Below are 27,774 nucleotides of genomic sequence, written 5' to 3' on the forward strand. Positions count from 1 at the left end.
GAACTGACTTAATGTGTCACTGATTTTTGAGCTAACCTGCATGCATAAATTCTCAGCTACGGCGGCTACATCTAGTAGTCAACTAGCATGCATTTTACTGAGTACCTGCTTATACACAATTTTACTCATTCACATAAAATGATTTTACAATACCAATAGCTGTAATTAATGCTTAAAGTGGAAATGATGATAGCTATAGTATAATAAGGGATATAAAATACAAAGTTCTCTGATTACTAGAGAACTCTGACACCACAAACCATCATTCTGACCATCAGGACCAATGGGAATATTAGTAGCAGTACCATCAGGTCTATCTGAATCTATATCATGAAAGAGACCAGCAGCTATCATTGAGAAATTAGCAATGGTCACATTTTCTTCAGCAAGAAATAATCTGACACCTAATAAATAGACTGTAATTATGAATGTTACTTAGACATTATACAGACCAGTAGTTGGACGAGGAGGAAGTGAACCAAACTCTTGACACGATACATAATGTAGTAAGATTAAGAAAAATAGCCCGAGCATCATATAGACTGATTATTATCAAGCCAAAGCAGACTTGTTGTCTGTAATTTAGCAACTGATTCAATTGAAGATTGAAAGGTAATAAAAGTTAACTATTAAAATAAAATGTAAACAAGTTTTGAAAGAGAAAATCTCTCAGTTATAAAGACAGCTTTACAATAACATTCATACATTTTGAAACAGTCAAGCACAACATTAATCACATTTTTTTAAACCACCAATCTTACAAGAGTCAGGCATGCATACCACCCATGTGGCAAATGAACAAAGGCAGGAAGCTATGCATGTACACACATGTACATCACAAAAATGTTTAACTGCATAAACAGCACAAAACATAACACATGCACATGTAGGTGTACATGAACTGTTTTCTCACAAACATGTTGCGTGAGGATTTTTTAGGAAGTGAAAGAAATAACAAAAAATTAACAAAGATAAAAACAGTGTTAGACTGGACACTATTATATACTCAATAACATGAAAAGTGTATTAAAAACATTAATTAAACACTGGTTCTTATTATATGCCTCTATGCAGTGGTAGGTCTATACGAATACTAAGAACCACCAGACCATCCACCTGATCCAGTATCATTATCACCTCCTTTAGCAGAACCAGGATCATCCGCTCCAAACTGTTTCTTCATGTCAAACTCTTCATTAGTAGCACTGGGTGATGTAGAATTATGAGATCTACATGTACAAGAATGAGAAAGGAACAAGATTTTAATACAAACGACAATGAAAATAAACACACACACACACACACTTCTACTCTCTTGTCTCTCAGTGTTTATAATTAGCCTAACCTTATTTTGTGTGCAATTACAAGCAATACAACAAATACTACAACAACAATGAACACAACAACTATTGGAATAACAATCGCTAGAATATTGTCATTATTATCATCAAGTGGTATTATTGCTATAAGAAAAGGAATGGAGAGAGAAAAAGAGCAAAAATAGAAAGAGAAAAAAAGGAGATAAAATTTGATGTTATGAAGTGTATTGATCTTACTTGGTGCTGTTTTAAAGAATAAGGAAGTTAAGGTATACAATAAAATAAAAAAGAGAAAGAAAGGCTAAACTCAAAAGCTATACAAAGGTGATATTATTACATGATTATGACATGCATCTACACACACTGGAATTCACAGAAATGCTTTAGATAGGATGATTTGGAACTTAAATTTTTGTAAGGCCACAAAGACAATAAAAACTGTATTACTGTAGTTCAAAAATCAATGCCTTATCAGATTGTCATCAGATTGGTAAAAATGCATTCAAAATCATGCATTCAACATCACATCCCAAAGTATAATATAAGTACCAGCCTACTATACACTACAGCATGTACATGTACATGTACTTACCATAAACTGTAATGGAAATATTAGCACTAGCTGATGTATTCCTGAGATATATGTAACTATTAGGAGCAGTCACTTCAACATTACAAGTATACATTCCAGTGTCGTTAGCATTATCCAATGAATAGAACATTAATGTTGCATTATAATGCAATGTATTGATCATATTGAGACCCTCAGTAATAGTAGCATCAGATGAACCCATAGGAACATTAGTACCATCACGTGTCCATTGATTAGTGACAGTCACTGGTATAGTAACTAATGGATCTAACATTATGTCACATTTGATGAAGAATGGTGTCCCTGCATATAATGTATCATCATGTTCCTTTGATATAGTAACAAGTACTGGTGGAACTATGTTAAGATCAAAAAAATTAGAAGAATATAATAAATAGATTAGAGCTATATTTAAAATAAAAAATAAATAGTTATGTGTAAGTTATATTTAAATTTAGTATACTAAACGTTTAAAATTAACTAATTAAATTTGTACAGGATATTTATAACTTACAGTCAACAATCAAGGTGAAAACATCACTAGCCTCTTGAGAATCATAAGTAGCAGTGCTAGGATCATTGGTATTATTAAAACCAGTTACATTAAACTCAGCCATACATGTATACATTCCAGCATCTTCAAACCTCACTGGATCCAGTATTAGAGTATAGTTAGTAACTGAACCAGTATCATCTGTTGTGATACTGTATGGTCTATTTAAGTTAGAGAGCATTTCCATATCTGTATCATTCATTTTAAAGAGAGTAATCATTGGTTTTACTACTAATCTCTCAACTGTTGTTATGGTACAAGTTATAGTTAGAATCTGACCAACTTCAAATGAACCAACTGATGAAAATTTTACTGTCATTGGAGGAAGACCTGATGAAGAATAAGAGAAAGTAGAAAAGAAAGGAAGAGAGGGCAGAAAGAACTGTAATCATTGTAGTATGGGCTACCACCTACTTTCAACAGTAACATTATGGGTAGTAGCAGTAGGTTGACTTGATGCTATTAATGAGTTACTAGAATTGATAATCATTTGACAGGTATATGTTCCTCCATCATTATTAAGACCAGTATCAATAGGTAGAAACAATAGCATGCTTACAAGACTGTTACCAGTTGGAGGTATCACTTGACGTCTTGCTTCATTAGTTGGTATTACATTACCACTAGGATCAGTCCATACTACACTAGCAGTTACTGGTGTATCCACTATTGTAGTGTTTACTGTAGCTGTACAGGTTAGTACGTAACTTGTACTCTCATATATTGGACCAGTTGGAGGATCAGCAACTATTGATACACTGGGAGGAGGTACTACAAATGAATTATTTTAAATAATTCCAATAATAATGCTTCATGTACTAGTACCTTGTACAGATACAGAATAATTTGACGTCACACTAACAGTATTGCTACTGTCATTTAGTAGAGCTCCACAAACATATTCTCCAACCTGTGATGCTTGCAATGAACTGAAGTTAAGAGTAAGTGTATATACAACATTATCATTAACTGATATCATTGTAGGCTCTAAAGTATCTAAGAATATGTCTTCATCAGTTGTAGAATTGAAATGATTCAAATTAGAGTTAGCCCAGAACATGTCAATTAGAGTAACAATCACTTCAGCAGCTAATGTCAATGTACAGGATAATGAAAAGGAAGATGACAATGGCATCATAACTGGCCCTTGTACATCAATACTGACAACTGAAATTATTAAAGAATAAATAATTATAATACACTATGTACACGTACATGTGCATATACATGCATACCTTGAGGAACAGTAACAGTGATTATTCCACTGGGTAAGTCTTCACCAGTAGCTACTAGTCTAATATTATATTCATCATCAGGGCATAATGAGAGAGACAGCTCAGTATTTGTAGTGTTGTCATTCATAATAATACCATTACTGTTATTAACAAAGACATGATACTGAGGAGTGGCACTAATCACTGCTGAGGGAGACCAATCCAGTGTAACTGACATAAGGCTATTTCTGCTGTAGACCAAGTTTGATGCAGATCCAGTTACTAAAAAATAATGGATAGAACAATTTGATATGTATTACCTACCAGTAATATCTCTTGTTGCCATATTAGTAGATACTAAAGGTGTGGTTGTAATTCTGTCAGTAGTAACAAAACATTTATACAGACCAGACACTCTCATTCTAAATATTACTGATACTTGTACTTGTACATCATTATTAACTGGTGTTACAGTACGTATCAGATCATTATCAGATACATTAAACTGGTTTCCATTATCAACAGAGCAAGTGACTATTGTTGGTGATCTATTAGTGACATTAAATGATAAACTAAACACTGGAGGATCAGCATCAACTAATGAGAGGAGCTGGAAGGAAGGACTACTGCCATTAATCATTGGGAGTTCTAGAAAATTGAGTAAAAGTATTCTATCATTTAAAGCTTACCATCATTTCTAATAAAATCATTGTTCCGATAAGCAGCAACATACAGTGTCTGATTGATTCCTTCTTCATTTGGTATAACACATCTGTATAGTCCTTGAATGTTTCCTATTCCTCCATTTCTTAACAAACCAACTTGACCAGTAGCAGTGTTGTTAGCAAACAGAGGACTACCAGAACCCAATGGTACAGTTGTTCCATTAGGGTAATACCATGTTCCTATCATATTCTGATTAAGAGAACTCTGACACCACAAACCATCATTCTGACCATCAGGACTACCACCAACACTACCAGGTTCATCGATATCTGAATCATGAAACAGACCAGCAGCTATCATTGAGAAGTTAGCAATAGTCACATTTTCCTCACCAAGAAACAATCTGATACCTATCAGTCTTAGATAATAAAAAATGATGATTATTAAATACTGACCAGTATCTGGACGAGGAGGTAGTGAACCAAACTGTTGACATGATACATAAAGTACCAATGATAAGAGAAACAACCAGGACATTACAGCTTGAACTAACTAGTATGTGTGTGGGTGGTTTTAGTACAGTAAAGTAGATCTACACAGTCACGCCCAGTTTAGGTTTGAAAGTGGGAGTGGCTGAATATATGAATATAATATATAATCATAGATAATCTATGATTATGATTATTATTTACATAATGCAAGATAAAGAATTCAATAAGGAGACAAACAAACTGTCAAAAGAAATCTCCAACAGCTAGAGAAGGTTATAGATTTAATTAAAAACTATGAAGCTCATCTTTATTGATTTAGATACTGTGCTGGAAACAGGCTGAGTCTGGCAAACAATAGTCTAAGCAAACAAATAAATTTCCAGTTTTATGATGCATGTGTATTGACATACAGGATACCATTAGGTTAGTGTAACTAGGCTGACTAAATTTAAGATCCAACAGACATGTACATTGCTTTGCTTGCTTTTCATACCTTAAAGGCTTCACCCCAGGTTACTCGTGCAATTTAGATCTAGTTAATTGTCAGTGATGAGGCTGATCAGACTGATGACATATAATGTGTCAATTATAGTTTTGCATTCCCCAGCTACAGTCATTTAGGTGTCCACCCAAATGATGTAGGCTGGGGAATCATCTGGCTAGCGAGACTATGTCAATAAGTGTTGGTGTGTGTGTTGTGTGTGTGCACGCCTGTGCTTATTTCAGTGCCAGTCTATGTGTTAATCAATTTTGTGCTTTGTTACTGGCATGAATCACAGCAGCCATTTGGGTACACTTGCCCAACTCTCCCACTCAACTGATGCCTATGCATTACATAGACTACAATAGATACTCAGTGCTATGAGATGAAACTGCAGGTAATTATGTACCTCCCCCTGACAATAAGTAGATTTATCTAATAATCTTTGAGCAAATTTAAAAAATTATAAAAAATCTAATTTTATCTGGCATCCATTCAAAGTTCCCACACAACTAAAGTACATGCATGCACATCAGAAAAAATATAAAAATAAAGAATCTTCTCCTTTTTATTTTTGATAAAATTTGGCCAAAGACCCTGTACTATGACTTTGGCCCAATTTTTGAGCAACTTAAAAAAATTAATTTTGATCAGAATTTGTTCAAAGTTTCTAGTTTTTATATACACATAATTATGTATTTGCATCAGAGAAACAATTTTCAATCAAAAATTATCTCCTTTTCCTTTTTTTGACTCAATTTTTGAGTAACTTTAAAACAAAGACCCTGTACTATTGTACAAAAATTTTGGCCGGATTTTTGAGTAACTTTTAAAATAACTAAAACAAAAGTATTAAAAAATAACTTTTAAAAATAAATAATAAAAATAAACCACTGAGAGTAGAATCTGCATTGACCTCCATGCAACTAGATGAAGTTGTGATTATTATTAAGCACAAGAAGGAGTAAGAAAGAAGTTTTTCTAATCATTATGTGATGTTACATTCTTCTTGATCAGCAACTCTTGGCAACATGCATAAAGGATTTTTAGTTATAAGAAACTATGACACAGGATTATGACTAATCATGTGGAAATTAAACGTGTGCTTCAACTATCTAAATCAAACTAAACCAGTGTATGCATGACAATCTGTTTATTACATCTACATATAAAATAAAGAGTTTTTAGCACTCCCAAAGAATAGTGCATGATGAGCATAGTTATTTCAAAACAATGTCAATCAGTTCATACATACTTTCATCGTTTTCTTTTTTGTGAATGCTTTTTGAGTCTAACCAACAGAGTAACAACTAACAGATTGAATTAATGTAGTACCTTTAACAATAGGCTTAGCAGTAGTATTTTCATATGTTGCAGCAGCACTTTCTCTTGCAGCAAGCAGATCAGGTTCATCTAATTGTTCATAAATCTGATCATCTCCCATTCTTTCATAAATTCCATCATCATCATTTCTAGTAACACAATCATGGCACAATATACATGTATAAACACAAGTATCACTAAGGAATTATAGTATTGTTACTCACTCCATGGCAGTATTCTTGACAACATTAACCATGCCATATCCTGCATTAGGTGTTAGATTTATATCATTTTCATCAAATTTCCTATCATTATGCACATAAGTTAATCCATGCATAAGTTCTATTACTTTATATTATACTTCTTTGACTTCTTCTTATATACTATCACACAAATGATGATCAGCACCATTGCAACTATGGCTATTGTAATCAAAACTGAAACTATTCCTGATATTACTGGTACACTAAATGTAGAATCAGTACTAGTAGTAGTAGTAGTAGTAGTAGTAGTAGTAGTAGTAGTAGTAGTAGTAGTAGTAGTAGTAGTAGTAGTAGCACTAGTACTAATAGATGGAGACACTGTATAGAGTTAAAGTAAATTATTATACATTAAGTTTAGCAGTGTTTACTAACCTAGTATAATTTTGCTTACAGTTGGTCCTTCAATTAGTCCTACATCACTCAATAGCAATACACTAATACTCACAGTATAAGCTAACTGTGGTTCAGTATCAGTTATATTAACTGATGTGGTATCATAAGCTACTGATATAGTTCTTGTATTAGTTTGTCTTAATGTACTGCTAGTGCTACCATCATCAGGAGTTAATCTGATACTGTATACAAAGAATCCTTTAGCTTCTTCTAGTGTCACTGGATCCCATGATAACACTATTGTATCTCCTATTCTCATTGCTTGTACATTTGATGGTGATACTGTAATGCTACCTGGACATATAATCACATTAAGTTATTCATTCAAATACATTTACTGTCAGATTTAGTGAAGACAATAGCAGTGGCTGAATTTCCCTCACCAACTTGATTGACTGCTACAACTGAAATATAATAAGGTGTCTTTGCCCCTATGAAAGTAAATTATAATCCAATTATAGAAATTTAGTCTATACTAACTTAATCCTTTGAATATTAAAGTATATAGTACTTTTCCAGGTACAAATAGAACATCATCAGAACTAGTAATAGCATCAGTAGCTATTTTAACAATAAATCCAGTGATTTCTCCATTAGGATGAGATGGTGGACTCCATGTTATATTGATAGTAGTTTCATTAACAACTGGTACAGTATAAGCTACTGTTAAACTATTAATGACAACTGGAGACACTACCAGATGAGGTGAACTAGGAACTGTGTATTGTATTTTAATAAATGTATCATAATAATATACTTACTGTCTGGTAGTGTTCTTCCTGCAGTAGTAGCCACTGGTCCAGCTCCAATGATTGTACTAGCACTAACACTAGCAGTGTAATTCTGATATGGACTGAAACCATCAACTAATTGTGTGACTGTAGTTTGATTCACAGATACAAGTATTGTATAGTTATGTATTGTCGGCACATCTTGATTGATGACATTCAGTGAATATTCAATAATTAGTGAATATTCAATAATTACTCCATTAGGAGTAGCTGGACTAGTCCATGTAAAAGTAACTGCTGTTTTATCAGGTATTGAAGTGAAATTCTGAGGACTGTCAATTGGTACTAGTAAAAAGCAAAACATGCATATAAATATAAGCCTACATACATGTAGCTTAAAGGAATTTTTGTTGACTATTTTTTAACTAAATTTATTACATGTACTTACTATCTTGAGCTGTTTCAAAAGTACACTGGGTAAAAGGTCCTTCTCCTACTACATTAATAAATGACAGCTCACAAGTGTAACTAGTAAAAGGCATAACATCAGTAATAGTGAACATTGTGTTTGTTGAAGTTTGTGTTGGGCTCAATCCATTGACTGATACACCATTAATATTTATGCATGTTAATTTATAACCAACTGGTGCTCCATTTTGATCTATTAGTGCTGGTGCAGTCCAGGTAAGTGTGACATTACTTGGTAGAAATGTTATATTAGCACAATCTATTGGAGGAGCCACAGGCACTGTAGCATTTAATTTTGAACAAAAGAAATTAAGAATTAGGAATAGATAATATCAAAAAATTTTCACTCACTTGCTGGAAGTGTTCGAAAGCTCATTATAACAGTACTAGTAGTACCAAGACAATTGGTAGAATCAACTGTATATGTATAAGTGTTATCTTCCTCAAGGCCAGTCAACATGATTGTAAATTCTTCGTTAATTGCACTAATGTTACTGGAGCTCATTCTTATGATAGAAGTTGCTTGTGCTGTTTGTAAGATTGCTCCAGTATACTTAACACTGTAGGTTTCAGGTGTATAGGCAATGTTAGGTATTATGAATGATATAGCAGCAGTAGTTGTTCCTGGAGTAGCTGTTACATTAGCAGCAGGAACTGGTAGGCTCTGAGCTATATATGAAAAGTAAGATATAAAAGGAAAAGAAAGGGAGATTTAGACAATAACACTTACATTTTATAGTGATAGTACTTTCCTTAGTAGTCATTATTGTAGTTGAATCAGGTATAGTAATACTAGCAGTACATCTATAAGTACCAGAATCAGAAGGCCTACTGGTGTTGAAACTCAATATATTAGTAACAGTGGTAGTCATATTTCCTCCAGTAGTAGTCACAGTACCAGTTTCTATTGTACCATTATGTACCCATGCTATTACCAGGCTTGGTATTACTATGGTTGGTTTAGTGGCTGTACAGGTAAGAGTGAAGTTATCATATGGGTCTGAATGAAGACATGATGTTTCCAGACCCAGAAATGAGTCAGGGAAAGCAGAGAAACTATTAACAATAGGATCTAAAAATAAATAAAGTTAAAATGTAAGTCATACACATTTCAGACCGTGCATAAAATATTAAATTAGGTCTTCAATTTTACCTACATGTACATGCATACATTTTAAAGCTTACCAGTCACAGTTAAGTTTATGCTTGTATAATTTACATCAGAAATCGTTACATATTCATAAGCTGGAGCTGGTACTATAGTAACAATACATGTATATGTTCCTGAATCCTCAATACTACTCAATGTAGTGAAATTAACAGTTGATCTATACTCATTACAACTTGATCTCATCATAACAGAGCTGGTATTAACACGATTTGTATCAGCAAGCATCATTAAATTAGGATTAATTTTATCTCCATTATCACCACTACTCATGATTTGTTGATTGATCATGTTCCAGGTTACATCAACAGTGAATGGTGTATCAACATTAGGATCAACACTGATATCACATGTTAGTATCAGAATACTGCCAGCTAAGAAATAATCCTCTCTTGATAGACTCACATCAACAGATGGATTGGGAACTAATTAAAGATACATTTTGAAATTAAGAAAATAAATTATAGGCTTCAATACATTAAAGGGAGCTTTAAATACAATACAATAGCCTAATATGCATCAATCACTGCATTGTATGAAGTAAAAAATAACAAGTACACAATTGCATTAAAAAGAATGAAATAAAATCCTTAGTGCATGGTATTTGATCAATTCATAATGCAATATACACTGGTCTCATAATGTGCTTACTGTCTAATGGTAAATCTGAGGTGTCATTACTCCTTGATACAATAGATATTTGACTAACATTAATAGAGGCTTCACAAGTATATAGACCAGCATCAGAAGTATTGAGAGAAGAGAAGTTCAAATAAAGAGAACTCATTACATTAGATACAGTCATAAAAACTGGAGGTACACTAATAACATTGTTAGCTGATCTCTTAGTCCATGTTATCACTGGTGAGACTATGAGTCTATCAACAACTGTCACTGTACAATTTAACATGTATTCTTTACCAGGTTCAGCAATACCCATAGTTACTATCTCTACTACTGGTACTGGAGTAGCTGTAATGAGAGGAGAAAAATTAAAAAGTGGAAGAGAAGAAGAGATGGTGACATTAGCATTACTTACCAAGAACTGTAATGGAAGTATTAGCATTAGCTGATGTATTCCTGAGATACATGTAACTATTAGGAGCAGTCACTTCAACATTACAAGTATACATTCCACTATCATCAGCATTATCCAATGGATAGAACATTAATGTTGCATTATAATATAATGTATTGATCATATTGAGACCCTCAGTAATAGTAGCGTCAGATAAACCCATAGGAACATTAGTACCATCACGTGTCCATTGATTAGTGACAGTCACTGGTATAGTAACTAATGGATCTAACATTATGTCACATTTAATGAAGAATGGTGTCCCTGCATATAATGTATCATCATGTTCCTTTGATATAGTAACAATCACTGGTGGGACTGTAATGAGATGACAAAAAAAACAAAAATTAATATGATTCAAAGTTCAAAATCAATTAAAATATTGAAATGAACATTTTAGATGCTAATAACAAATCTTAAAATTAGCTCTATATATATTTGTTCACTTACACTTCAGTAAAGTAGAGTAACTTACAGTCAACAGTTAAATTAAAGACATCACTATCTTCTTGATAATCATAAGTAGCAGTGCTAGGATCATTGGTGTTATTAAAACCAGTTACATGAAACTCAGCCATACATGTATACATTCCAGCATCTTCAAACCTCACTGGATCCAGTATTAGAGTATTGTTAGTAACTGAACCAGTATCATCTGTTGTGATAGTGTATAGTCTTTTTAAGTTAATGAGCATTTCCATATCTGTATCATTCATTTTAATGAAAGTAATCAATGGTGTTACTACTAATCTCTCAACTGTTGTTATGGTACATGTTATAGTTAGACTCTGACCAACTTCAACTAAACCAGCTGATGAGAAATCTACTGTCATTGGAGGAAGACCTGATGAAGAATAAAAAGTGATAAAGAAAAAGTGGGAAAAGAGAATTAGAGAGAGTAGGAGAAGAGTATGTAAATTACTTTCAACAGTAACAGTAAGGGTAGTATTAGTACTTTGACTTGATGCTATTAATGAGTTACCAGAATTGATGATCATTTGACAGGTATATGTTCCTCCATCATTATTAAGGCCAGTATCAATAGGTTGAAACAATAGCATGCTTACAAGACTGTTACCAGTTGGAGGTGTCACTTGACGTCTTGCTTCATTAGTTGGTATTACATTACCACTAGGATCAGTCCATACTACATTAGCAGTTACTGGTGTATTCACTATTGTAGTGTTTACTGTAACTGTACAGGTTAGTAAGTAACTTGTACTCTCTATTGGAATAGTTGGAGGATCAGTAACCATTGATACACTGGGAGGAGATACTACAAAAGAATTATTTCAAATAATTCTAACAATAATTAGAACTAACTTTGAACAGTTAAATCTCTGTTAATACGATCTACAGTACCAAATACTAGAATTGTTGCTTGACAGTAATATTGTCTAGCATCAGTTGTCTTCACTGGATCAAGTGTAAGTACACTGGTGAATATATTTCCATTTCTAACAACAGGTACTAGTGTAGCATCATTGTTTTCACTAGTCACATCTCGAGATGCTTCTAGATCATAAGTCCATCTGACACTAGTAAGATTCTCAACAAAATTAGGAGGTACAACTATAACACAAGATAAATTGAATACATCACCAGCAACAGGAACAGAAGGAATATTGATACTTATATCAACATGATTGATATCAAACCCTATCAAAATACAATTAAAAATACTAATACATTTTAATTGACTTACTTGATACAGTTAATGTAACTGCACTGCTATTATCATTCCCTGCTATTATAAAAGGAGTATTAGGAGTCACACTAACTGAGCAATTATAACTAGCACCATTATCAAGTTCATCTCTTAAACTATTAATACGTAACACACCAGTGTACTGATTATTAGTCATAACTGGAGGACTGATAGTAAAATCACTTCCATTGGTCAGTACAGTGTTATTTCTCCTCCAACTCATAGTAACACTAACACTAGTATCAATATATTGACTGATGTCAGCTATACACATAATATCAAGAAACTGTCCTTCTGCTAGTTCTCCATCTACTAAATGTCCAGTAGCATTATACTCAACAATAACTGAAGGAGTTGGTACTATAAAAATAAATAATATAAAATCACAAAAATTGCTAATATATAAAAGCACTGAACTGACTGAAAATAATAATGAACTATTGATTTTATACTTAAATGTATCAGTACCTTGTATAGATATAGAATAATTTGATGCTGCACTAATGGTATTGGTAGCAGCCCCATCATTCAGTAGAGCCCCACAAACATATTCTCCAACTTGTGATGGTTGCAATGAACTGAAGCTAAGAGTAAGTGTATATACAACACTATCATTCACTGATATCATTGTAGGCTCTAAACTATCTAAAACTATGTCTCCATCAGTTGTAGAATTGAAGAGAATGAGATCAGGACTTGCCCAGAACATTTGTACTGTAGTATCATTCACTTTAGGAGCTAATGTCAATGTACAGGTTAATGAAAAGGAAGAAAAATGATTCAATGGCATGATAACTGGCCCCTGTACTTCAACACTGACAACTGAAAGAAACATCAAAATACATTATGCATAATTTATACCTTGAGGAATTGTAACAGTGATTATTTTACTAGGTAAGTCTTCACCAGTAGCTACTAGTCTAATATTATATTTATCATCAGGACGTAATGAGAGAGACAGATCAGTATTTGTAGTGCTATCATTCATAATAATACCATTACTGTTATTAACAAAGACATGATACTGAGGAGTAGCACTAATCACTGCTGAGGGAGACCAGCCTAGTGTGACTGACATAAGGCTATTTCTGCTGTGAACCAAGTTTGATGGAGATTCAGTTACTAAAAAATTATGGATAAAACAATTTGATATGCAATACCTACCAGTAATATCTCTCGCTGCCATATTAGTAGATACTAAAGGTGTGGTTGTAATTCTGTCAGTAGTAACAGAACATTTATACAGGCCAGACACTCTCATTCTAAATATTACTGATACTTGTACTTGTACATCATTATTAACTGGTTTTACAGTATGTATCAAATCATTATCAGATACATTAAACTGGTTTCCATTACCAACAGAGCAAGTGACTATTGTTGGTGATCTATTAGTGACAGTAAATGATAAACTAAACACTGGAGGATCAGCATCAACTGATGAGAGGAGCTGGAAGGAGGGACCACTACTATCAATAACTGGAAGTTCTGTAAAAAATTAAAATGAATATTTAGATATTTAAGGAACTAACCATCATATTTGAAGAAATCATTGTTCCCATAAGCAGCAACATACAGTGTCTGATTGATTCCTTCTTCATTTGGTATAACACAACTGTATAGTCCTTGAACACTTGCTATTCCTCCATTTCTTAACAAACCAATTTGACCAGTAGCAGTGTTGTTAGCAAACAGAGGACTACCAGAACCCAATGGTACAGTTGTTCCATCAGGATAATACCATGTTCCTATCATATTCTGATTAAGAGAACTCTGACACCACAAACCATCATTCTGACCATCAGGACTACCAACAACACCAACAGCATTACCAGGTTCATCTATATCAGTATCATGAAACAGACCAGCAGCTATCATTGAGAAATTAGCAATAGTCACATTCTCCTCACCAAGAAACAATCTTACATCTACCAGTCTTAGATAATACAAATTGATGATTACTAAATACTGACCAGTAGTTGGACGAGGAGGCAGTGAACCAAACTGTTGACATGATACATGAAGTACCAATGATAAGAGAAATAACAAAAGCATCATATCTTTTAGACTCATACGCTGGCTTTCAAGCACAAGCAGATTGAATCTATTGCCATGTATGGTAAAACAGTTTTGAAAGAAAGGATCTCAGTGAAACTATGTATATATGTCAAATAATAACATTCATAGAGGAAAGACTAACTACAATTTATTATTTTTAGGTGACTTTCAACAAGCGTTATTGCTATATTGAACGTGCTATATGGAATGAATTAAAAAAAAATAAATAAATAAATAAATAAATAAAAAATAATAACTCAAAATAAAGTGGATGCAGCCTAATGCACAGTACATGTGAGTAACGTTTGTTCATAATTCAGAAACAATCAACGCAAAAAATCAAAAACTTAAAATTCACAAGGCCACATTCTTTGGTTCATACGAATACTACACATGCAATATGTTACAATATAAGGTACATTACAATGTACATAGAATCTACATGTAAGGCATAGTGTACAAATGCCATATGGTATTCAGAAAAAATTTCTTTGGAAGCAAAAAAAATCAAACAAAGACAAAACAGTGTTAGACTGGACACTAAATATGTACTCAATAACATGAAAAGTGTATTAAAAACATTAATCAATCACTGGTTCTTATTATATGCCTCTATGCAGTGGTAGGTCTATACTATTATAGTTAGAATACTAAGAACCTGATCCATCACCTCCTCCATCGGCAGCATCATCAGTATCACTAAGCTGTTTCTTCATGTCAAAGTCTTCATTAGTAGCACTGGGTGACGTAGAATTACGAGGTCTACATGTACAAGAAAAAGAAAGGAACAAGATTTAAATACAAATGACAATGAATGGAGACACACATCCACACCCACACACACACACACTGGGCACACATCTTATCCTCTTGTCTCTCCATGTCAATAATAAGCTCATTTCTCTCATTTTATTCAACCCCTCCTCTCTCCTTACTTTATTTTATATAATATTAAAATTGATAATACAATACATATCGCAACAACAATGCCCCCAACAACTGCTGGAATAACAATCTCAAGTGTCCTGTCATTATTATCATCAACTGGTATTATTGCTGTAAGAAAAGGAATGGAGAGAGAGAAAGGAGGGATCAAAGATAAAATTGGTTTTTTGAAGTGTATTGATCTTACTTGGTGCTGTTCCAAAGAATAAGGAAGGTAGTTTAGGTACACAATTAAAAATAAAAAAAGAGAAAGAAAGACAAGATAAAACAGGTTATTATACATGTATAATATTTAGCACTTACCTCCAGAAGGAACTATAAAAAGTAGAGAAGGAGAAAAAGATTAAATAGAAAAGACACAATATAAATCAAATACTCATATAAAGTTACTATCCCTTACCTTCTATTATAATGCCACTGACTGAGGCCCACCTACTGTATGGACTGTACACATAAGTAACATCAGGATTAGCTGTACTCTGGACTGCTGTCCTTACCCTCACCTTAAGAATAATTAACAATCACATGATAATCACATAATGATACTGAGGTACATGTACATGTAAGCCTGGTAACTGCATGTACTGTACAATATGAAGGGTTTCCCACAAAGCATGCTAAGTGAGCTAAACGGCATGAGCTTCATGAGCTGACAAGCACTACAATACAGTACATGGCATTTGGAGCAACTTTAAAAATTCATTAAAAAATCCAAACTTTATCGGAATCAGCTCAAATTTTGTACACAACATAAGAACATGTATATGTATCAGAAAAAAATTATAAAAATGAAAAATTCTCTCCTAGCCAATTTTGACAAAATTTGGCCTGAGACCAAAGGCTATAGCTTTTGGTTTTTGGGCGGATTTTTTAGCAAATTAAAAAAATTCATAAAAAATTCAAACTTTATCGGAATCAGTTCAAATTTTGTACACAGCATAAAAACATGTATATGCATCAGAAAAAATTATAAAAATAGAAAATTCTCTCCTAGCCAATTTTGACGAAATTTGGCCTGAGACCAAAGGCTATAGCCTTTGGTTTTTGGGCCGATTTTTGAGCAAATTTAAAAATTCATAAAAAATCTAAACTTTATCGAAATCAGCTCAAATTTTGTACACAACATAAGAACATGTATATGTATTTAAAAAAATTATAAAAATGGAAAATTCTCTCCTAGCCAATTTTGACAAAATTTGGTTGAAATCACTGTACTATAGTACAGGAACTTTGATCCAATTTTTGAGTAACTTTAAAAATTCATAAAAAAATTAATTTTGATCGGAATCAACTCAAACTTGCTACACAACATAAAAACATGTATATAGGTATCAGAAAAAATTAAAAGAATTAAAAATCTTCTCCTTTTCATTTTTGGCAAATTTGGCTAAAAACTAAAGTACAGGACTTTGGCCCATTTTATTGTACACCATGCATTCACATGTACATGTACATTGGATTCTCAATATGACGCATGTGCATCCGTCACAACCGGAAGTGCTATATAAACCAATGGGGCTATGCGTCAATGCGTCAGATTAGAAATATTTTCCAATCTGACACATTGACGCATGCTCCCATTGGTTTATACAGCACTTCTGGTCGTGACGGACGCACATGCGTCATATTGAGAATCCGCCTTAAATCACATAATAAATGAGTCCCTCACTTGATATCCCTGAGCATTACTGACATTGAATATACTAGAGAAACTAAACCCTGGATTAATGAACAGCGTGTTAGCAATGAAGGATCTCGTGTCCTTAAATTCAACCTGATAGAACGCTACCTCTCCCTCAGGGGGTGTGGTCTCAACAGCGTCCCATGTGGCAAGGAGTGCGTTGTTCTCAACGTTACGAGACAAATTAACATTATTAGGAGGAGTAGTGGGGGCTGGATATAAATAAGAAAATGAATCTGTGTGTAGCAATCAGAGGAACTAGAGAGAGAAGGAGAGAAAAGAGGAAGAAAAGAGTAGAGAGAGAAAGAAGGGAAAAAATTAGGTAGCCTCACAGAAACCAAGACACAAACACATCATATTCTCATAAAAATTCTCTTACCTTGTCCTCATTATCTAATAGTGTCTTCGGGGAAGAAAGGGATTTTGATTGATGTTCGTTGACTTGCAATTGGAGCCTCTCTAGTTTCACAAGCCATACCATTCCCCAGCCTACCAGTCATGGTCCATCGAGTGGCCCATTTTGCCAACTTCAGGCAAATTGTCAACTTGAACTTGACAAATTCTTTATCGGTCCGTGTGTAGGGAAATTTAAATTTTTGAAGACTTGCCCCCCTAGAGCTACTATTTTAAAAGCATTTACCCGGTAATATTTGAGCATGCACAGCTTTGCATTGACCTGATCCACAAGTGCTAGAGCAACTATTGCTGATGCTGCACACGAAGGCCCCATTAGACACAGATGGGTGTGAACTGACTTAATGTGTCACTGATTTTTGAGCTAACCCATATGCATAAATTCTCAGCTACATCATAATAGTCGACTAGCATGCATTTACTGAGTACCTGCTTATACACAATTTTACTCATTCACATAAAATGATTTTACAATACCAATAGCTGTAATTAATGCTTAAAGTGGAAATGATGATAGCTATAGTATAATCAGGTCACATCAAACTATTCTCAAGATATAAAAATGAATATAATTCAGCAGTAATTCCCATTCAGATTAAACTACGTAGACACGTTCATAGAACAGGACATATGCCGAAGAAGTCTATGTTAAAATAATAATAAATAATTAATAGAAAAAGTAATTATCAATATTCTCACAATAACATCGTCCACAGATATTTCCCTGCACATTTCATCATTGCATTTATACCATTTGTCTTGACATTTCACAAAAGCATAATCTGTAAAATGAAAATAATTATACTCACAAGTAACAAGTACATATATATATCTTATGTACGCACAGTGTCCAAATTGTAGTGAGCCATTATGGTTAATAACTGCATAAAGCTGATACTGTTCCTTTTCTCTTGGACAAAAATTCTCAAGAGGGAACCTCAATAATAATCAGTTGCAAAGTAAATTAATAGCAAAAAGAACAGGGACTTACATAAAATCAAATTTCACATGCTTATTAATCTTTGTGTGAATCCTTGCAAATAGATTATAATCAAAAAATTGAAAAATAATATACTCATTATACTGGATTTACCCTCCTTCCAAACAAAATCTCTTTAGATATACCATAAGTATTTGTGGCATATTCCACATTTCAACTTTTCTTGAAAGGTTTACTACTTCATTGCATTCCTCACAATACCTGAAACAGTAAGTACAATAAAGGAAGCAGTATACTATATTTACCATGGATCAGTGGATAACTTCTTTTTTGTGTATAATTTCAGACAATCTTTCAAAGATACATTGGCCTTTTTTGTTGGTACAGGTAACGTCAAAGGAAATACTAGTTCATATGTTTTTTGTTCCTAAAATTACTATCCACATTACTTCTAAAAAGTTTAAACATACATGACCACAAGATGGATTCTGGCATTTCATTGTACATTTAATTTGACCATAAAAGATTTCAATTATCTTTGATTTGTCTCTTCTTTCACTTAACTTTCTCCATTCTTCAGCTATTTCCTAAAGGTATAATTTATCACTGAAGTGTAAATACAAGTAAAGTGAAAAATATTTGTTCTCAGTTACTACTAGTTGCAACCTGGCAATAAGGTCAGTAGTTGCGATGCTTGTATTATGTAGCTGTAAAAAATGTTATTAAGCAAAAATTCCAAGATTAATGTTAGTCATTCAGATTTTTGTCATTTCTATTATAACTTTGTTAAAGAAGACACACACTGGTAACCACAAATTTGGCAAATTTTTGACTAATTAGAAAAACTTGGAGCTATACAGTATATTGTTTAGAGTTCAATAAATGCCAAAGGTAGTGCGTAGTTTTTATTAAATATTTTTGGCATTGATAATGTCATATCATAAATTGGGCAACACATGAATTCTTTTATGTTAACAAACACTACAATAGTACATGTACATGGCTTTCGGAGCAAATTCTAAAATTCATTAAAAATTCAATTTTTGTCCGAATCAGCTCAAACTTGCTACATAACATTTTTAAAATGTATAATGTACTAGAAAAATTATAAAAATTGAGAATTCTCACTTAATCATTTCTGCAAGATTTTTATACTAAAGTACAAAGACTTTGGCCTGATTTTTGAGTAACTTAAAAAATTTTTTTTAAATTCAATTTCATTCAGATGTAGCTCAAACTCACTACACAAAATATGTATTAGAAAAAATATCCTGTATGGTATTTTGTATTTTGTTAAATTTTGGAGCAACTTTAAAATCCCCTAATAAGAGCCTGCATCAGCACTATACCGAAATCCTGTGGGAAACCCTGGAGTAACATACATCTGGCAAAATTTTGCCAATTCCTAAATAATTTTGTTCACAAAAATATCACCAAATTTCAATGCCCTTGTACCTGTAATGTCAATTCTAATCAAAGAAAATTTCAAAAATTTAAATGAAATTCATTGGTCAATTGTATATGGACAAAGTAATACCGTATAGCGGGAAATTTTGGAGGGAATTAAATTTGGCGAATTTGGCGTATTGATAGCCATTCGCCAAAATAAAATCCGCCATTTTGAGCTTTTATACGCATGCTCAATGGCACGTGGCCACTAATTCGCCAAATTAAAATCCGCCAATAACCAAAATTTAGCAATTCGCCAAATTTTACTCCCTCCAAAATTTTCCGCTATACGGTACAATCTATTGACAGAGCTCAATTAAGACTAAGTGTACAAAAATTCAATAGCATAGTTAGTTTTATCTCTTGGCTTTATAACATGCATGCATAATGTAGTATTATTTTGCTCGTGCTAGTAATAAAAACGTATTTGTAATAATACATACATGTTTTACTGTACATGCACTCGTAATACCTCTTCTGATTCAAATTGACTTTCATCCACTTCCATTGTAACATATGGCTTTTTCCCAGTGATTTCATTGAATTCTTCATGTAAACCACCAATAAAAAGAGTGATTAATTCTTGAGCGTCTTGTTGAGAATTCCCTTTAAAAATTGGAGCATGATCTTCTATAGCTTTCTACAATATAAACACATATAAATAATTATAATACAAATAATGCATCTTACTTTTAGGTCATTTGGTTTGCAACTTGCTAGACCTGATGCCTTGAACATGTCTTTAATAAGACGAGAAAAGGGACTAGCTAGAGGTCGGTCACTTGGTTGAGAAGCTATAATGGCACACACACATAAATTATAAAGGTAGTTTGGTATTCTTACTGTGTAGAGTCCTACTTCCATTCTATTAATAATAGATGCATGTATTGTAGATTCAAAAAGACAAATGAATTATAATACCTTGTCTTTCGGTTCTATCAGCTCTCTTAATGGTTCTGTATGAACCAAACATTGCAGTGCTGAATTCATGTAGCAAGTGTTTCCAAGGTTTATAAGTCCACAAATTTCTGAATTTACTCTCTGTGATTTGACTCCAGATAGTTTTGCATGCCTGTAAAAAACTCAATTACTGTGTAAACATAAAGACTTACCGATGAACATTCAAAGTTTTGTCTTCACCAGAACTTGAGTTTGAAGGATTATTACATATACCTGAAAGATCAGAACTAATACTAGATCTAGAACTTTGTTTTGAAATTGCTATAATGCAGATAGATGAAACATTAAATTGACCAAACACATGTACCGTCTTGTGAAAGAGATTTTGGAGGGTAAAATGGCTTGTCCTTCCAACTCAGTGCTTTCCTATCACTTGGAGGGGTAGAATAAACTATATAAGACAAATTTAATATGAATTGAACATTAAAAATTAGAATTACTTTCATTGCTTGAAGAAGATCTTGAGACTTGTTTTACTGGTATCTGGTCAATTTTTGGAAATTTATCACTAAAATCTACATGAAACAAATTTAAATAAGCAAAGCAATAAGAGTATACCAACCATCACAGCTTCTTGATGTTTTCCTACGTCTTGGTGGAGTGCCTATAAAATTAATGTTTATCACAACACTGTAACAACTAATAACTCACTATGTGGTGAGTAAGACTGCTTTGAAAAACTAGTTTCATACTCTAATTTTCTATTTTCAGGTTTTGCATGCTTAGGTACCACAGATCTCAAATGAGGTTTTTGATTTTTTTCTCTGTGTAACTTATCAGGTAACAAAAGTTGCTTCGTTGTCCTTGATTGATCCTTGAATTGCTTCAGTGTCTTTGGCAGTTGATCCATCAATTTTTCATCAAGTTCTCCTTCAGAGTCAGAATTGCTCAACTTGCTTTTTTTACTTCTGATCACTTGAGGACTTTCACTAAGTTCAAAAATTTCAAATGGCTCTTTTTGTTCAGTGTTAGGAATAGGTTTTTTTATATCTATCTCATCGATTTCATCAATTTCAGTACTTTTGGAGCCACAACAAAGAAGGTAAGACAGTCCCTTCAACATTTCAACATTTTATACCTAATGTCATGAGACAAAAAATACCCCTTTGTAATGAACATACTGTATAGGGGGTATATTTCCCGGGGAAAATATTTCACGAAAAAGACCTTTAAACCTATTCACAAGAAAAAATTTTTGCGTTTTTCTTCTACTGGCATGGTAAAAAAAAACAATTTTCACAGGTAAAAATTTTCATGAATTTTTTAAAACTGCAAAATTAGCGAGATTAAATCCCCATGAAATATACCCACTATACGGTATCCATAAGGCCACCTAATGAGATTCATAGTTTCCTATTACAGAGGTGGGTGTGACGTGGGCAGGTGCAGGTGGGTTTGTTATTTTCATTAAATTTATTCATTATCAGCTGTATAAACTGCTTGTCAACTAATGAATAGAGATGCGGCACCATGTGGGCGGGTAATGGGAAACAAGAAATCAAATTGGAGTGACCTAATTTAAATTTTCTAATCTTTTACTCTAGATTATTATATAATTGCTTAATTGCACAAAAAGCAATAGAAAAACACTTCTATAACAAATTGTATCAGGTTTGTACTATCAATAAAACATGGTAGCTATTCACTATTTCTCTTGAATTAAGACTATATACATAAGTCTGATTCTTGGAAGATCATGAATAAATTTATTCACATCTAGTTGATTTATAGGAAGAACAATATTATTATTTAGAACAAAAGGTCAATAATTCCCCCCTTTTTATTAAAAATAGAATATTATCACTACTGAGGACAGAAACAAGGAGTTACAACCTTTAAAGGCCCTTTTTAGGTGTCAACCTTCTAATACCAAACTATTAGTTAACTGAACCTTATTAATGTAGTACCTTCTAATACTATATACACTATTGAAATGCTTCTTAACTAAACCGTATCATTTTGTGGTACACCTACTATAATTGGTGTACTAAAATAAATTTTAGTATTTGCTTACCAAGAACAGTAACCTACACTGTCAAGTTGAAAAGTGTGCATTAATCAATTTAAAAACAATTACTATACTGCCTAAAATTCTGTGGCACAAAATTTTCAAAAAGCCTCAATTCAAATATTTTTGGAAAATAAATTCACAAATCTCCTTGACCATATGCAAATATCATGTAAACCCTTACCATTTCAGTGGTATAGCCAGGATTTTTGGAAAGAGGGGCAAGCTGTGCGGCGCACAAAGTGCGCCGCAAAATTTTGCGAAACGACGCCCTTTTGGGGCGTGGCCACACCTATTTTTCAACATGGCGGACTTCTTGACCGATCATAGGCAACGTTGAATACCTTTTCAGCCTTATAATGGCATCATAGAAAGACTGCTTTGGCCTTTTCCTTTCATATGTAAGTTGTAGAATAGCTTTTCCTTCCAAAAGCAGCTTATTATTTGATTATTTTTAAATTTTGAGTTTTAAAAAAGGGCAGGGCAATTGCCCCCCTTGCCCCCCCTGGCTACGCCCCTGCATTTCAAGGAGAGAAATTTTGGCGAATATTAGTTGACATACAAAATTAACAAGCGTAACAGGGTAAAAATATTCCTATAATTGATTTCACCACCTTGCAAGTACAACTTGGTCAATATTAAGACTTATAGAGGTTCTCTCTACCTTATAATGCTTCTAGAGAAGTCTTTAGACAGTATCTCTATGCTCTCTTGCTGTTAGAAAGCTCTTAACTTTGTCCCATGTGTAAGCCGCCATTTTGTTTGCCGTGGCCACACCCACTCACGTAAAGGAGCGTGGGCGGGCGGTTGCTAAAGCTTGTTACCCGGTATTTCTCCAATATATACTACCGTATAGCTGGTTTATTTCATGTGGAATTAATTTTCGTGCAGGCTCAAATCCACTAAAATTAATTCCACTAAATTTTATTAAAACCAATTAAATATTAACAAAAATTTAGCAAGGCACTAAAATTAATTCTAATGAAAATTTAAGCAGCAAAAATTTGAGGCCACGAAATAAACCAGCTATACGGTATATCCCAACTGAGTTTGACCCAAGAAAAACTGGAATAACTTTTTCTAGAAATGCAGGATAAGGATGAGACTTTCACAGGTTCTTAGTCGCCCAATGCCATCACAGGATCTCAGGTCTTGGGTCTCCTTGGGAACTCTGAGAACCGGGTTCTCCCTATAAACCCAATGGCATACCAAAATGACGTTTTATGACAATTTATCTACGTCATAGTTTACATAAGAACATGTGGTCGAGCGCCCAAACTGATAATTCTTGCTTTAAAAAGCTAACAGAGCTAGATCTTCTGATAACGATGGGCTTTATGAAGACTAGTTGACTCCAGCAGCTATTGTACTGCTTATCAGAACAAACAAAGCCCATTTAAGAGTGAAACACAGGCCTATATCGCAGCTGTAAAATGTCAGCCATGCTTCTATGAATATCATTATAAGACGTCATTAGTGACGTTGCCTACATTGTTCAAATTCCAAGCGGCTGGTGTCAAACTCAGTTGGGATATAGTATAGAAGAAATGTAAGTGTGGACATACAAATAAATAAATAAATATAATAATAGATAGCACGACGGTGAAATCAATTATAGGAACGACCTTGAGACATTTCAATCAAATATTGACCTTATGTGTTACAAAATCTAGCCAAATCAATTAATTTAGAAATGAATTATATAAATGCTTTCACAAGACCCCAATTTGTCCATATTTTCCCGTTACTCCTTATATGGTGGGGTTTATAATATAAATGTGTGGTCCAAAGTTTTGCAAATAGTCAGTAAAATATTTAGGTATATTAAATTTAGTTGGCTGCTATGGCATGGCTAAATAGAAGAGTAATTAATAGTTTTTTTGTGTGTTTACTCAGTCAACAAATATGCAAATTTTTTGGACATATGCTTATACCACTCACCTACACGTACCTCAGGCGCCTGTCCATGAATTTGGAAACTATAAATTTGCAATAGCTTGATTACAAAAGTATTATAACAGAGGGAGAAATCAAGTTACGGAAATTAAAATTAAAAACCTTGTAGTACTGACTTCACATAATATCTAATACCCACACCTTAGATTTAGAGATGCGTGCATTTAGATACTCATAATTATAGTAAGTGAATACCTTAAGTTATGGTGGAAGGCACAAAAGTATATTATAACGCTTGCACCAACACAATAGTCCGAGCAAAAGTCTCCTACTGCTACTATGACTGATGTTATGCAGCCTCGCCCATCGTAGTCGTATGATCTGACTCACGTGATAATTAGATCCGCCTTCTCCAGATAGATCCTTGCGCTAGGCCTATTAAGAAGATGGCCACTTGGTCCGTGATAGTTGTTGGCATTGAAGAAGGCCATTACCTTGTTAAAGTTGCTGATGACGAAGCTGCTTTCAGGAAAACCACTATTAAGCAACTAAAGAAGAAAATATCCGATTCAAAAGCAGGCCTAGTAGCTCCAGAATACATGCGTCTTCTTTTTGCTGGTAAACAGCTCGAAGATGAAGACTCTTCCACTAACGAAGAGAAGACATTAGAAGATTATAACATTCAAAAGCGATCAGCTATTACTGTTGTTATGAGAGTGCACGGAGGGAGTGACGGGTCCTTGTCAAGCATCAACAGAGTACCAGTGCCACCTCTAACTGAGGATAAAGAATATCCGAGTGACTTCGCTTTGAAGTTTACTGATGATCCTGATTGCCTTGATCCTTTACCTGATCCCAATGCTCCAAAAAGAGTAAAAATGAAATGTGGTCATGCTGTTGATCCAAACACTCTTACAGCTTATTGTCGTAGTCTTCTTGATCAGCATGTCTTTAAGTTCACTTGCCCCGCTATTGTTGACTCGAAAACAAACAAGCAGTGTAAAAAGGAATGGGATTACACTGATGTTCGTTTGGCTGCACTATTGAATGATGCTGAGATGCAGTATTTTGAGAGTAAGATGTCCGAATATGCTGCCTCACAATATTGTGACTTGAAAGAATGTCCTGGTTGCCGGTCATTTGTTGAACGTGTTGATTTAGACAACCTTAATGTTCATTGCCCACTTTGTACCAAGAAAAAAGGTAAAGTTTATGAATTCTGCTGGCATTGTTTAAAGGAATGGACAGGGCCAAGGAAATCATCTGTGAAATGTGGCGATGAGTCTTGTATTCATCCTGATCTCCCATCAATTAGAGATGCTCCTGATTTTGTCCTCAATGGCAAAAACGTTCCTAATCGTCGTGCATGTCCAACTTGTGGAAAAGTTGTTGAACACAATACCAGAGGTTGCAAGTTCATTATTTGTCCTCGCTGCAAGAAGGAATTTTGCTTTATGTGCCTTGAATTAAAAGAAGTGTGCTTGAAAAGTGCTCCAAGCTCTTGGCATACAATATGCAAAAAGGCTGTTGCACCTAAACAAACTATTATTCCTTGCTGGTCTCGTAACAAGTAATCTAAGTGTTTAGGCCCTAACTTAGTCTTTAGATATAAATATTTTTGTAGTGATATAATTATTAAGAGGTTTAATTTTTGTGATGATTTTAATTTGATTTATCTTTAGAGACAGTTATTTGTGAAATTCATTTTCTTGTGCGCAGAAAATGTGTGATCCTACATGCTCCATTGAAATTATCTAGTGTGTGATCATAGATGTGACTGACGTAGCCTGGCCGGCCAGCTAGCTAGCGTAGCGCTTGCGCCGCCGCGCACCGGCCTATAAGCTTTCAATACATGATACTGGATCTGGCCCACAGACCCGACCATCATTATTTAAATTGTGAGAATAAACTTAACTTACAATGGCGGCTAAAGTAGCTAACGACTGGCTAAAACCAATACCCATAGAAAATGTGGAGGAAACTGGTAAAGAACTAGGTCGAGGGTCATACGGCGTTGTCATTGAAGTGATTGTGAATGGCCAGCGGTGTGCTGGAAAGAAGCTTCATAATCTTATTTCTGAGGTTATTATTACTCTGTTCAGTATTACTATGTGTATAATGTCATTAAAATATATAAAATACTAATAATAACAACCCAAACTAGACTATAAATTTATATTATATATAACATAGTTACGTAGTCTCTACTATCTATGTATATAGGGACAAGTAGCAAGAAAATTCACTGAGGAAGCCCTTCTTCACAACATGCAGCATCATCCTAACATTGTCGATTTCTTAGGCGTCTATTATGCTCCACATTCTACGCTGCCAACATTAGTAATGGAGTACCTTCCGATGACTCTTGCATCTTGCCTTGAATCTAATAACCTCAAAATACAGATGAAATATGCTATTCTCCTTGATGTCGCTAAAGGTCTGATTTATCTTCACCAAAAGAACCCCTGTGTTATTCATCGTGACCTTACAGCTAATAATGTCCTATTGACCCATAATTTGCTACAAGCAAAAATATCTGATTTGGGTATGTCCAGAAAATGGGCTGATACAATGCTCACCAAGGCTCCTGGAAATATTGCGGTAATGCCACCAGAAGCTCTTGAAGATAATCCGGTATATGATCACAAGTTAGATGTATTCTCTTATGGTTGTCTCATTCTTCATGTTCTTACTGGTCAATTTCCTCAACCGACCAATCAGTTTAAACCTAAACCATCTCGAAAAAGTGCAGATGACTACATTAAAGTGCCCGAGTGCAATAGAAGGTCATATTATATTGAGAAACTACCACAAGTTAGTGATCTCACTAGTTTAGTTAAGCAATGCCTCTCAGATGATCCCACTAAACGACCTGAAATAAAAATAGCATCAAGTATTATAGAAGAATTCATATCACATGTGGTAGTTGATGGTGTTGAAGAAGGTTTTGCTTTAGTTGATGTTATTTCTGATCC

The 27,774-nt window shown here is 33.9% G+C and overlaps 5 protein-coding genes and 2 long non-coding RNA genes across 9 annotated transcripts in view; 2 read left to right on the forward strand and 5 right to left on the reverse strand.

Moving 5' to 3' along the window:
- Positions 1 to 119: 119 nt before the first annotated feature.
- On the reverse strand, positions 120 to 688 carry LOC109586984 (uncharacterized). Its single transcript, XR_002187335.1, has 2 exons — positions 453 to 688; positions 120 to 404 (listed from the first exon to the last, which is right to left on the reverse strand). It is a non-coding gene; the product is annotated as an uncharacterized LOC109586984 (long non-coding RNA).
- A 314-nt stretch (positions 689 to 1,002) lies between these two features.
- Positions 1,003 to 4,939, reverse strand: LOC109586985 (uncharacterized protein PB18E9.04c-like). Of its 3 annotated transcripts, XM_020003201.1 has the most exons (11): positions 4,800 to 4,939; positions 4,368 to 4,754; positions 4,003 to 4,326; positions 3,700 to 3,960; positions 3,290 to 3,631; positions 2,879 to 3,235; positions 2,426 to 2,794; positions 1,912 to 2,268; positions 1,557 to 1,562; positions 1,346 to 1,463; positions 1,003 to 1,229 (listed from the first exon to the last, which is right to left on the reverse strand). In XM_020003201.1, exons 1-11 carry the CDS (start codon positions 4,879 to 4,881, stop codon positions 1,094 to 1,096), a joined length of 2,739 nt encoding a protein of 912 aa, XP_019858760.1. In that variant the 5' UTR covers positions 4,882 to 4,939; the 3' UTR covers positions 1,003 to 1,093. The 3 variants fall into 3 exon arrangements, with proteins under 3 accessions (XP_019858760.1, XP_019858761.1, XP_019858762.1); XM_020003202.1 differs by lacking the exon at positions 1,557 to 1,562; XM_020003203.1 differs by lacking the exons at positions 1,346 to 1,463; positions 1,557 to 1,562 and having other exon boundaries at positions 1,092 to 1,229.
- Positions 4,940 to 6,406: 1,467 nt separating this feature from the next.
- On the reverse strand, positions 6,407 to 14,722 carry LOC105314630 (uncharacterized threonine-rich GPI-anchored glycoprotein PJ4664.02-like). The gene is made up of 23 exons (XM_020003197.1): positions 14,422 to 14,722; positions 13,981 to 14,376; positions 13,613 to 13,936; positions 13,310 to 13,570; positions 12,917 to 13,270; positions 12,446 to 12,808; positions 12,064 to 12,399; positions 11,663 to 12,016; positions 11,216 to 11,584; positions 10,702 to 11,058; positions 10,314 to 10,634; positions 9,680 to 10,087; positions 9,225 to 9,566; positions 8,846 to 9,163; positions 8,475 to 8,774; positions 8,057 to 8,371; positions 7,776 to 8,012; positions 7,634 to 7,726; positions 7,275 to 7,589; positions 6,989 to 7,220; positions 6,864 to 6,944; positions 6,652 to 6,788; positions 6,407 to 6,607 (listed from the first exon to the last, which is right to left on the reverse strand). The coding sequence occupies exons 1-23, from the start codon at positions 14,519 to 14,521 to the stop codon at positions 6,537 to 6,539; spliced, it is 6,384 nt and encodes a 2,127-aa protein (XP_019858756.1). The 5' UTR covers positions 14,522 to 14,722; the 3' UTR covers positions 6,407 to 6,536.
- Positions 14,723 to 14,974: 252 nt separating this feature from the next.
- LOC109586983 (uncharacterized) lies at positions 14,975 to 17,621 on the reverse strand. The gene is made up of 7 exons (XR_002187334.1): positions 17,512 to 17,621; positions 17,121 to 17,390; positions 15,852 to 15,954; positions 15,755 to 15,766; positions 15,639 to 15,644; positions 15,442 to 15,562; positions 14,975 to 15,268 (listed from the first exon to the last, which is right to left on the reverse strand). It is a non-coding gene; the product is annotated as an uncharacterized LOC109586983 (long non-coding RNA).
- A 368-nt stretch (positions 17,622 to 17,989) lies between these two features.
- Positions 17,990 to 25,163, reverse strand: LOC105314631 (ubiquitin carboxyl-terminal hydrolase 15-like). Its single transcript, XM_011408916.2, has 17 exons — positions 25,055 to 25,163; positions 21,547 to 21,973; positions 21,458 to 21,499; positions 21,336 to 21,410; positions 21,203 to 21,286; positions 21,048 to 21,156; positions 20,857 to 21,007; positions 20,779 to 20,800; positions 20,626 to 20,729; positions 20,408 to 20,575; positions 18,957 to 19,073; positions 18,792 to 18,913; positions 18,640 to 18,747; positions 18,538 to 18,579; positions 18,392 to 18,483; positions 18,246 to 18,328; positions 17,990 to 18,189 (listed from the first exon to the last, which is right to left on the reverse strand). Exons 2-17 carry the CDS (start codon positions 21,956 to 21,958, stop codon positions 18,142 to 18,144), a joined length of 1,779 nt encoding a protein of 592 aa, XP_011407218.2. The 5' UTR covers positions 21,959 to 21,973; positions 25,055 to 25,163; the 3' UTR covers positions 17,990 to 18,141.
- A 60-nt stretch (positions 25,164 to 25,223) lies between these two features.
- Positions 25,224 to 26,484, forward strand: LOC100641314 (uncharacterized). The gene has a single exon (XM_003390182.2). It carries the CDS (start codon positions 25,246 to 25,248, stop codon positions 26,371 to 26,373), a length of 1,128 nt encoding a protein of 375 aa, XP_003390230.1. The 5' UTR covers positions 25,224 to 25,245; the 3' UTR covers positions 26,374 to 26,484.
- A 235-nt stretch (positions 26,485 to 26,719) lies between these two features.
- The window catches only part of LOC105314632 (serine/threonine-protein kinase STY46-like), a 2,004-nt gene continuing 949 nt past the window's right edge, over positions 26,720 to 27,774 (forward strand). The window contains exons 1-2 of the mRNA XM_020003198.1: positions 26,720 to 26,881; positions 27,023 to 27,773. Of these exons, the coding sequence (XP_019858757.1) occupies positions 26,720 to 26,881; positions 27,023 to 27,773 (913 nt within the window). The remainder of the gene's footprint in view (positions 26,882 to 27,022; position 27,774) is intronic.

This window comes from Amphimedon queenslandica, unplaced genomic scaffold, assembly GCF_000090795.2.
Source record: "Amphimedon queenslandica unplaced genomic scaffold, v1.1 AMPQUscaffold_12723, whole genome shotgun sequence".
Lineage (NCBI taxonomy): Eukaryota > Metazoa > Porifera > Demospongiae > Haplosclerida > Niphatidae > Amphimedon > Amphimedon queenslandica.

Excerpts from the sequence above, each read along its gene's own strand:
- LOC100641314 (XM_003390182.2), top strand. The coding sequence starts at position 25,246 with ATGGCCACTTGGTCCGTGATAGTTGTTGGCATTGAAGAAGGCCATTAC.
- LOC109586985 (XM_020003201.1), bottom strand. The coding sequence starts at position 4,881 with ATGTCCTGGTTGTTTCTCTTATCATTGGTACTTTATGTATCATGTCAA. Across the intron at positions 4,755-4,799 it reads ACCTCCTCGTCCAGATACTG|GTATCAGATTGTTTCTTGGT; the intron begins GTCAGTATTTAA and ends TAAGACTGATAG. Across the intron at positions 2,795-2,878 it reads CCATAATGTTACTGTTGAAA|GTCTTCCTCCAATGACAGTA; the intron begins GTAGGTGGTAGC and ends ATTCTTCATCAG.
- LOC105314630 (XM_020003197.1), bottom strand. The coding sequence starts at position 14,521 with ATGAGTCTAAAAGATATGATGCTTTTGTTATTTCTCTTATCATTGGTA. Across the intron at positions 7,221-7,274 it reads TGTAAGCAAAATTATACTAG|TGTCTCCATCTATTAGTACT; the intron begins GTTAGTAAACAC and ends AACTCTATACAG. Across the intron at positions 6,789-6,863 it reads GTCAAGAATACTGCCATGGA|AAATGATGATGATGGAATTT; the intron begins GTGAGTAACAAT and ends TTGTGTTACTAG.
- LOC105314631 (XM_011408916.2), bottom strand. The coding sequence starts at position 21,958 with ATGTTGAAGGGACTGTCTTACCTTCTTTGTTGTGGCTCCAAAAGTACT. Across the intron at positions 20,801-20,856 it reads TGATAGAACCGAAAGACAAG|AATGGAAGTAGGACTCTACA; the intron begins GTATTATAATTC and ends TATTATTAATAG. Across the intron at positions 18,190-18,245 it reads TATCTGTGGACGATGTTATT|ACTTCTTCGGCATATGTCCT; the intron begins GTGAGAATATTG and ends ATTTTAACATAG.